Source organism: Cololabis saira, chromosome 3 (assembly GCF_033807715.1).
Source record: "Cololabis saira isolate AMF1-May2022 chromosome 3, fColSai1.1, whole genome shotgun sequence".
NCBI classification, from domain to species: domain Eukaryota; kingdom Metazoa; phylum Chordata; class Actinopteri; order Beloniformes; family Belonidae; genus Cololabis; species Cololabis saira.
The window spans coordinates 23381279-23392863 of NC_084589.1; the positions used below are offsets into that span (position 1 = coordinate 23381279).

General features: G+C 38.0%; 1 protein-coding gene across 1 annotated transcript; it reads left to right on the forward strand.

Annotated features, from left to right (window-relative positions):
* The first annotated feature begins 2899 nt into the window (after positions 1–2899).
* On the forward strand, positions 2900–4384 carry twist1b (twist family bHLH transcription factor 1b). Its single transcript, XM_061716648.1, has 2 exons — positions 2900–3569; positions 3768–4384. Exon 1 carries the CDS (start codon positions 3037–3039, stop codon positions 3541–3543), a length of 507 nt encoding a protein of 168 aa, XP_061572632.1. The 5' UTR covers positions 2900–3036; the 3' UTR covers positions 3544–3569; positions 3768–4384.
* The last annotated feature ends 7201 nt before the right edge of the window (positions 4385–11585 follow it).

Here is an 11585-nt window from a genome sequence, read left to right on the forward strand (position 1 = left end):
CACTGAGTCAGTACTTAGTGAGTGAGAGCCTGAGTTGTGTCTCCCTTGATGTGACCTCAGGGAGGGGTGGTTAATGATGCTTTGAGGTCATTCATGACTGGCGTGTCAAGTTGCATGAGTCAGTGATATACATTTGCCTTTATCATAATACCCACTGTACATTAGCTCACTTCATTCATGATTTGCCACATCTCAAGGTTTAGTAGAAGCTACGCAAATAGCACTGAAAAACTGTCCTCTTCATGTACTTGTCTCTAAACAGTCTGTAAGTGACAGATGAAGGTTTTGTCTTTATTAAAGATCAACACTGGAGAAGTTATCTTCTGATGACATCATATTCTTGAGAAGCAGCTGTGTTTTCTCAGTTACTTCAGCAGCACAGAGTTGAACTCAGCATAGTAATCTGCCAAAAAATGACAATCTAGAGAGAACGTCCATGCTAGTTTATGTGCTATTGTTCTTTAATAAGTAATGATCTGAAGTTTGGGTTAAGGGTGTAACTGACGGAAAATGTAATCACAGCATCAATGTCCAAACTTATATTACAGTGGTTATTTATTGCATGTTATGTCATCTAAATTTTTTTTGTTACAGGTTCCTTTCTAGTGAACCCACAGAGGTGGACATTGTAATAAATGTTTCCCTGAAAACGAATAATACCTAACTAATTTCTACCAATGATTAAGTGTATTTCAGGTCATAAATACACTTAATTATATGTCATAGGTGCTTCACTTATTGTCTCCCCCTAGTAGCACCCTTGGTAAAAGGTATGTTGCTTATGCAGGTCTGTGAACAGTCATAGCCTACCTAAGTATGATTAAAAAGTAAGTATACCTTAAGTATAACAGTGTACATATTTTTAAAAATATATATATTTATGTACGGTATTTATTTTGAATCCAAGAGTGAAGTAGCATATTTCAATCAACTGAATACCCTCACCCCCACCTGGCCCATGAAGATCAAAAACAGCCCAACTCCAGAGTGACAGCTCGGTTCATCCATTCTGGGCAAACAGCAAACCATCTCCATGCTACAGAAGGAGGACCTGCATTCACTGCAAATGTAAAAGGTTCACTGTTTGACCAAGAAAATTAACAAAACAAAACAAAACAAAAAACAGATTTTATAATATTACAAGCTTTTACATTAATAGTAAAATAGTTTTGCATTTTTTATTGTATTTCTTCCAACTCTGGATCTTTATTATAAGTTGTTTAGCATTAACATTTCTTTAGTAGAGTGACACATCAAATTGAATATTAACCTGATTTATTGAAGTAGAATAATGTATGTCTCGAATTTCTACTTATTTATTTATCTTGTAAACGTTGTTTTGTTAATATATTTATATTAAGAGCAGTTCATCTCAAAAATGCTACTAATGGCACATTTACATGGAATAATAACATTTGTATACAAGTGCAATTTTATTTTAAAGCAGCATCCCATTAAACTGTCACATAAACACAAGATTTAAATCTGCTGGGTTATCTCTCCTTGTGCTGAGAGCATCAGGTGAAGATGAACAGATCCATACAAAAAGAAGAGTGAATAGCCGCCTGCTCACCTGTGAGGTGCGACAGGTTGAGGCTGCAGTGTGTTGACATCAGCACCATGGACAGAGACACCAGCCAGGTAGTTCATTCACCTGAATGAGACTAGAGTGGCTCTGTCTTTTCCTTCTCTGCATCATCAACTCTTTTTGCAAACATACGGAAGTTCCAAACATTAACCTTTAATCACAATTACTCTGCAGCACAGTGATATAAATGAATAAGCTTGTTCAGAAAGTGAAACTGAATGCAATTTACCCTCTCATTAGATAAAATGTAACACATTTCATCAAGAAGACACAGCTCAAGCTGCACTTAAACAATCCTGTTTTTCTCTTGGAACAATACCTCACTCTCAGGCCTCCACGAAGATGTAAATGGATGTTTCGCGGGTGTTGTGACCTATGACCCTGCGTGCCCCCCTGTTTCCTGAGCCAGATGCTGCTCCTGTGGACCACAGTCTTCTCAACCTAAACAAAGTAATCCTCCACTAAACAAGATGGATATTGTATCACCAGCCTAGTTGCCAAAGAGCCAAACACACAGAGCCTCTCTCTTCTCATCTCTTTCCTCCTTATTTCTGAATGAACAAAGACAGGTTTATTTTACCTGCATTTTACTTATATTTGTGGCAGGTTGTGACATACAAGATAGCGTGTCCTGTTGTGAGGAACATAATTGGAACATACAGTGCTCTAAATGAAAAGAAACAAAAGTTTGGGGCATTACTGGCTCATTGTCAAAAATGTAAGACTGAGATCCAATATTGCATATGTGAAGGTCCGTTGATCTCACTTGGTTTAAGTAAGACTAGATGAGAAACTGCATTCAAAATCCACATTGTTTATGTGAACGGAGATGTGCCAAGGAATGATTTCTAGAAAGAGACTAATGATGGAAATGAATGCAGGAGGACAGTATGCCCTTTTAAATGGATGAAGAATGAAGGAAAGAATAAAGGATCTACAAGCTGTTATATATTGAGTAAATTTGTTTCATTTTCGTTTTTAAAATAAATATTCTTTACTTTTTCTGTTGAACATGATTGGATAATTAACATTCAGTGACTCTTTTGTGTCATTTATTTTGGAGGTTTTGCAAGGTTATTTTACTTTTTTCATGATAATGGTATATAATCATCTGAAACAGCGCCTCTAGTTATCTTCTCCAGTTCTGACTATGTGTATAAAAGCGTGTCTAACAGTTGCTCGGATGCTCCCTCCCCTTGCTTCACGTAATTCATCCTCTTAACCAATCCTGTCCTTCCCCAAAAAAGTTTACGCCATGCAGCCTATAAGAAGTGCTTAAGTTTCTCAAGTAACAGAAAAGAGTTGTCCTCCCAGGAACTCATCTATGGATTATTTGATGTCTTCAAAGTCCGACAGCTCTTCAGGTGGACTAACTCCCTGACTTCATGAGAGGGGAATAAGCTTTCGGACTCTCTCTCTCTCTCCGGCTGCCATCTACCCAGGTGGAAATGTCTGAGGAAAATGTGGGGGAAGAGTCGGGCAGCTCTCCTGTCTCTCCTGCGGACAGCGTGAGCAACAGCGAGGGGGAGCTGGACACAGCGCCGAAGAGATGTGGGAGGAAGAGGAGACCGAGCAGGAAAAACGGGGAGGACTCAGATAGCCCTACCCCTGGGAAAAGGGGGAAGAAGTCCAACAGCAGCAGCCCCCAGTCTTTCGAGGAGCTCCAGTCGCAGAGGGTCATGGCCAACGTCCGGGAGCGACAGAGGACGCAGTCCCTCAACGAGGCGTTCGCATCTTTGCGGAAAATTATCCCCACTTTGCCCTCGGACAAACTCAGCAAAATACAGACTCTAAAACTCGCGGCCAGGTACATCGACTTCCTCTGCCAGGTGCTGCAGAGCGACGAGCTGGACTCCAAGATGTCAAGTTGTAGTTATGTGGCTCATGAGAGGCTGAGCTACGCCTTCTCCGTGTGGAGGATGGAGGGCGCTTGGTCCATGTCAACATCTCACTAGCATCTAGAGGAGCTATGCCCAAAATGGTACGATTGCTTCTTCAACCAAATGCATGATCCAGGCTTGAGATATGGGAGGAGGTGGTGGGGAGGGGGCTAATAAAACATATATCTATATATCAGAAATTATTCTGGTGGTTGTATATTTTTATAGTGCAACCTAATAGACCAGCTTTGGTTTGTATGCAGAGTATAGTGACAATAAATGCATTATCTGACCTGCAGGTGACTGCTGAATCTACTTATCACGTTCTGAAGGGACAGTCTGGAGTCCAATGCTGGATACATGGGATCACTTAAGCCAAAGACGACTGAAGCTCTGCATGGGGATCACTTTTTAGAGGCCCGACAGCCGTGCGTCCGCTCCACACTCCCCATTCTGATGAGTTTTCATGTTGTTGACGACGAATGTTGAATATATATATATATATATATATATATATATATATATATATATATATATATATATATATATATATATATATATATATATATATAGTGTGTGTGTGTGTGTGTGTGTGTGTGTGTGTGTGTGTGTGTGTGTGTGATTAAAAAAAATCTTGTTAAATCCGTGCCTTTGGACTTGTTTCTATGGAGGTCAAAGCGCATCATTGAAGTCTCAGTTTTTTGGTGCGTGCCTGTCAACTGGTGATGTAGCTCATATTACAGACTGACTTTGTGGATGTAACCTGTGCAAAAAAATATTTTCAGAATACATTTATTTATTTATTGGTGAAGAGTGTTACATCCTGTGTCTGAAATGGAAAAAAACACATTCTTATTTTTTTTTTTTTTACCATTTCTTTTGTAAATGTTTGTATATTTTTTGCATTAAAGAAACAGACGACGAAATGATTTGGCTTTGTCTTTATTTTCATCTTCATGGCGCATCTGGCGGACAACCTAGGGAGGCAACAATTAAAATGATGTCACTATAAATCATAAAGTTTTCGTGTGTATATCACGTGGATTGGGGTTACAGTTGCAAACTTCTAAGCCGTAATAACACCAAAAGCTTTGGCATCCACCAGTGAAAACAGATGTCGATTTTACTTGTTCAAATAAAACCGTTGAAGAAACACACCAGAAAAAAGGAGAAAGAAAAAGAAAGAAACAAGGAAAAAATCGGTTTCATAAGTTTTCCATTTCCGTTTTTTTTCTCCCCTTTTTAATACTAAAACAGATTCAAGAAAGGCCACTGTTAACGCATAATTCAAACGTGAGAGACTTTTTATTGCAGGAAAATAATCTGGTGCAGAAAAACACAGCTTACACGAAATGACATTTTAATTAAAGATTTAAAAGCCTCTCCAGTTTCTATCACACTGTCTCTTTTCCTGGGTTTGTTTATAGTTGGATTAAAGTCTGTGCCTGAAGCTCACCATTATAAGCAAATAAGTTACATTGAGGTCATGTCAGCCTGCATGTGGGCCCAAGCATGCGACATTCTCCGTTCAGCCTCTTTCTGAGCCAATTCAGGGCTTTTTGTTTCAGAAAGATCACAATGACAAAATTAAACATTATACGATTTATGTATTTATCTATAAGTCATGGTGTGAGCGCACAGTTTGCAGCTCAGGACATTTGAAGGGTATTTCCGATTATTGTCACTAAATAAATCTTTCATAGCCTCCTGTTATCGTGCTGTGATTGATCTTTGTGATCTGGGAAAGTGTTTCTAGATGTCCAAATCAAAGTCCGTGCCCGTTTGAAGGTGTGTAATTGGCTTGCGAGGCATGTATGGAATTCCCAGATGTCTATGAAATTTAAGAAGGCGGTGAAGGTGCGGGCTGGAGGTCTGGCTGTGGAGCCTGTTCTCATTCAAGGTCCCAGCAAAGCCCCTGGAGCATAATCAGGGCCCGAACATCAACAAACAGCTGTTTTTGAAAGTTGTACAGTTATGGCTTTTCAATCAGATTAACAAACATGTAGGACTTAGCCTGATGTCGGTAACTCCAAATCCACTTTTTTTAAAAAAACGTTACTACGTCAATCCCTTACTTACGCAATGTAAAAGCCTTAGATAATTCCCCTTCTCTTTTTTCAGAGGAGAGGAGTTGGCAATTGACACAATGCAGAGGCACAGAATGAAACCTATTTAGAACAGATGTTAGTATTTTAAAAAAAAGTCACGTGAAACGAGCAGATGTTCAGACTGAGCCGAGCCTCACATTGTGCAGCATTTCTCTGCAGAGAGAACTCGCAGCAGCTTTGTTTCCACGCAGACGCTTCACCCGGAGCTCGGGATGAGACATTTAGGCGATCCAAGTGTAGTTTTGATTACAATGGATTATCAAAGGGCTCTCTCCGGGGAAATATGGTTTACCAGTAGACGTAAACGACGGGGCCGGGACTGAAAGGTAGGATGAGAGAGCAGGGGAGAGTCGGCCGTGCAGAGGACAGTGCGGGATGTGGAGTCGCTGTTTGTTTGGCTGCGGAGGCTCAGCACTTAAATGAAAAGACAGGATGTTTTTCAAGCTCCGGGCCTACTACGCTAAAGGGATTGGACTGAGAAGCTGTGTGTGTGTGTGTGTGTGTGTGTGTGTGTGTGTGTGTGTGTGTGTGTGTGTGTGTGTGTGTGTGTGTGTGTGTGTGTGTGTGTGTGTGTGTGTGACCTGGGAGTTGGGGGTGTCCCTGAGAAATGTTCTGCCTTTATCACCCACCCATTTCCTAAAATGAAATGATGCAGAGGCCCTGCATGGCATCGTACAGCATCTGTTATAAATGTCAGAGGAGCATTTAATGAGAAAACCTTTTCACTCGATTTCCCTATTTTTTTCTTCTTTTTATTTATTTATTTTTTCATTTGAAAAAAATGTGTTCCTATTTAATAAGACCGTATACTCATCTGGTAAGTTTATCAATCTAACTTAAAATCAGGTCAAAGATTTAGGTGTTGATTATTATTATTATTATTATTATTATTATTATTATTATTATTATTATTATTATTATTATTATTATTATTTCTAATAATAATAAAAGCTACACAAATCGTAAAGGGATTCAAGATAAAACGTCTAGGTATTCTTTGCCTGAAGGTGCGACACGTCAAACGGGTTATTTATTAATCGGGTAACAGATTCAGCTGTAGATTTACCAAATAATTGCACTTCTTTTTCATTCTATTGTTTTATGTTTATTTTTATTAAATTATTAGACTTTTTATTATTTTCGTTTTTCAAATGTAGACAATACGAAAAAGCTTCAACAGCTCACCTCAGCTTTTTGTTCTAAAAGTGTGTGTGCGTGCATGCGTGCGCGTGCGCATGCGCGAGCGATCAAATACACTTTTTCAGCATCTAACAGGGAAAAACAAGCAGGTGCAGATTTCATTGAAAATTTCGATTTGTCATTTTCCAGACTCGATGCGTAACAATAATAACGATATTAATGCTTTTTTTGTCAACACCCAGTCCCAGTTTTACTTTGACCTCAAGCAGTGGCTCAGAGAGTGACTATTAAATCCAGCAGCAGCTAAGCCGCACGGAGACCAGGTCAGAATCAAAACTGCACTTAAGGCAAAGAAACAGATGCGAGGCCAAACAGAAACAGACAGCAACAGTGCAGACCTCCTGTGTCTGCAGTGTGCTCATTATTGAACACATTAATAATGCAGCTTTAATGCACTCATAGAGGTCATTCCAGAAACAAATTACTTCATATGAACCAATACAACAGAGTTAGATACTTGATTATATATGTTACTGAAAAAAGATATAGTAAAGATGAAAAAAACAGTTTTACAATAATATGGACAATTTGTTAATAGCAAGCGAGAGCTAAACAGCAAGAAATAATTATTAGACTCTATTAGACAAAAGTTGTATAAAATAGTTACATAAAGTGACATTAAAACAAAAAATATGTTTATATATATATATATATATATATATATATATATATATATATATATATATATATATATATATATATATATATATATATATATATATATATATATATATATACATATATGTATATATATATATATATATATATATATATATATATATATATATATATATATATATATATATATATATATATATATATATATATAAACATATTTTTGTGTGTGTGTTTCTGAAAGGAAAATTACTCCAACATTATTGTTCAGTCTAATTTAATTTGTTTGATCATAAAGGTTTGATCACAAACCTTTAAAAGAAGAAAAAAACATTGTTCCAACCAAATACAGCTTTACTGCAACATTAAAATCTAACATTACATTCCTTCTGTTGGAGGCAACAGTATTTAACATGCTGTTAAAAGTTTGCATTCCCTTGAATTTTAATCTGAAACAAATATGAAACTGCATATCTCTGTGATGGTGACCTGTCCAGGATGAACCCTGACTTTCAGATGAAGCAAGTGCAGGAAAACATGGGTGGATGGATGGATGGATGGATGGATGGATGGATGGATGGATGGATGGATGGATGGATGGATGGATGGATGGATGGATGGATGGATGGATGGATGGATGGATGGATGGATGGATGGATGGATGGAAAACTGCAAAGTTTTTTTACTCTATCATATCTAAGGTTATATATTATAATACAAGCAAAGAGTTAAAAAAACAACATTTTTATCTATAATGAATTTAGTTTGAAAACAATTGATGATTTACAAGATTTTGAATAATATCTCCAAAACACCACAAACCAAATGCTTGATAAAACCCCAGAGAGTTGTTTCCTCATCAATGTTAGGGAGGTGCATAAGACTGTTATGAAACCTAAAATGAATACGTTCGATCCAGGGAGATACCAATGCTGCATTTTTAACTTGACATTATAACGTCTCAAAAAAGCTTCCATGCACAGTTTCAGCTGCATTTGAAATGTAAATAACGTAGACACACACCTGTGGTGCACTGAAAAAATCTAAAAAAGAAGGATTGTGTATATAGCTTCAAAAGCAGTTTGCTAAACGAAGAACAGAAATGTCTTGACACTGTATTTGATATGCTGGTTATTTCCTCCGCTTTTAAACTGAGACGCTATTATTTGCTTCTTAACACCCAAAGACAAAATTATTTTGTTGTTTTTTACTTTCTTCATTTTGCATGGGGTCATTGGGAGAATTGTCAGAAGGAGGACCAACTCTTTTGCCTTTGAATGGACAGTTTCCTATCGTTTTAAAGAAATTGAAATACCACAAAGCACTATAAAGTTTTTGTCAGAAATGCTGTGTGGCCCTGGAGGAAAACGATCATACATAAAACTTGAAAGATTAAATCTTGGGATTCTTGGCAAGAAATAGATGCAACAGATGAATCTATTTGGCTTCTAGAGAAAATGCTAAGTGGGCAATTTTTAGGTCTGCTTGAAGGCTTGTAAACACATATCATGTTGAACAAATTGGAGAATTAAACTGTAAATATGAACCTGCAGCGTGTCAGTATTTATCACAGAAAAAAGGCTTGCTGGCCAGAGAGAATGACGACACCGGTCTGGCTCGTGATTTCACTGCATTCAGGATGTCCAAATGGCACAGTCAAAGCTTGTGCACCTTGTGTTTAACCTTTTTTTTTCCAAGTGATGTGTGCCACCCAGGCTGCAGAAAGGACATGGATCACTGTATCTCAGACCTGTACACAATGATGTCACGGACAGGAAAGGGCTGGAAAAGGCTTGGCACCTTTAGGAATTGGCCAGATCTCCATTGGCTAAGCAGAAATGCTGGAATAATAAACAGGCAATCAGAAGGCAGGGTGAGCGTACACAAAGGCACAGCAAAACTTTGCAGATAACAAAAGCAGATTTTTCACATGAGAAGAATGATTATTTGTGCTCTTCAGTTGTCCATAAATAGAGGGCCCCTTACAGGAAGTATAAACATTCAGATGAAATGGAGGGCAGACTAGTCCAACGCAGTGATTTCAAATGTTCCTGTTTATGTTCAATCAAGATCTGGTGTAACTGCAGCCTTGGTTTGAACATGAAATACAAAAGATTATTTTCTGAGGAGCGAAGGGGAGAAAAAACTCAGAATGTGTTTGTTGAGTTTCAGTCGCGTTGGAAACTGAGCTACACATCTCGTAAAACTCTTAAAGTGCATAAATCAGTCCCCTAAATAAAAACACAAACTCACAATGCAAATGTAAACCTGTTTACACCGTAAGAATCTATACAATTTTAGGTTATTACCCTGAAAAAGTGTGTGTTGTTGCAACATAACTGTTATTAACTATACCTCAGATTTAAGTAGCCTCCACTGGGGTGTGAGTAAAGACAGAGTACAATTCGTCCACCTTTGAGGCACATAGTGAAACATACACTCCTTGTGTTGCCCCCAGGTTAACGGGGCTCTAATGATGCAGCATCCCTTCTCCTGCCCCTGAGGGGGCTTCATTCCCTGGGTATTAATCCCATTGCCTTCATTAACCTGCTGGCCCGGTCGGCCCCACCACTGCTGAGTAGCAGGACCCTAATGTCACGCTCATAATTGACGTCGTTACCTAAAGTTACAATGATCTCATTATTTCGCCTGCATCTTCTTAGACAGCTTATTCTTATCCTGTTTGGTGAGATTCCGAGCAGGAAGTGGCATTATCAGGAAGGAGGGAAAGTCAAACTGTCGATCATTGAAAGACTTCATTCTGGTCACAGACTGTTATTTGTCTGGCATTTCAGCTGAGATGAAATACAGACAAAAAAATAATCAACCAAACTTTATTTGTTTTGGACAATATATCCATTTGTAATAATGATAATAAACCTATAAGCAAATATAGCATGAAAATAAATCAGTAAGTTAACAAAGACTGATTGTTTTAGAGTCACTGCGGTCAATGCAGAATGGTTCCAAGTTTTATAATAAACTGACTTTTTGAAGAAATAGAAAAGGTGTCATTGTGATTTGATGATGTAAGCACTGGGATGGAAGAAGCCAGTTGTTAGGCTGCTCTGATATCACCGACATTGTGTTTATTTTTCAACAAAATATAAGCAATGATGGAGAAATTACTGTATACTGAAGTCAGTTCTTACATCATCTTCATGATTTCTGGAACTGACGCATAGGCAGTGCACATTTATACTCCATCAATCTGGAAAACAATCCCACATTTAAAATTTGTTTGTTCATGTTTTCAACTGAATTTAAGCAATAACAGAATGTTATTGGTATGTAAAATTAAGCTGTTTCAGTTCATTGGGCAAGTGGATTTCATCTCCTGCATCAGTTATGACTTTTTTTTCTTTTTTTCCCCTACATCTCAGGAGGAGTTTCGCTTCAGGATACAGACCTTTATGTCCAACAACTGAGGACCTACCTGGTCACCAAATTGCCAAATGATAAGTATAGACATTTTATTAAAAAAAAACATTTATATCTGTTATTGTATGAATAGGATATTTCCCATCGTACTGCTGATTCCAGCGTTGCTGTGCAGCACCAGTGACTGACACATGATTGGAGAGTTTATGAGCAGTTTTCATGAGCTTGACTTCACTGATTTTAGATTTGAAAATAAGATGCTGATTTTAAATATAATAACAGGGCTTTCAAAAAGTCAATGTGACATTTTTTAAGTTAAATGTTTTTGGTTTTTTTCAAATTTCTTAAAAAAAAAACTAAACATGTCTGAGCTGTTTCTTTTGGGGGGGAAAAAATAAACTGTGCAGTGTGGAAAAGGGAAACCCTTTTGAGAAGCCACCAAAGATCTGAGTGTAAGACAACAAACTTCATGTTATCTTGTCTATCCCCATGTCATCAGGGCTCTGGCTTCATCCTCCTCAACACATGACCGGCTGGTTGTGACCTTGGTGCTAAATCAAGTTCAAAGAAGACCACTGGTGTTTGGCAGATAGTTTTACACGAGGGCAGAGGGAGAGCCATTTGTTTAGTCAACCTCTGGCTCCCCCTTTGATTCGTGGCTATCTGTGACCCCTGGCAGAGCAACAGCACTTGAGGCTCTTCATTCAGCCACAATAATCAGATCTGCATGATAAGTGATGTTACTTTCAGTCTCTGTTCTCTTATTCTACTATCATTACATTTTATTGCATCCAGATCTTTTTATAAGCATTA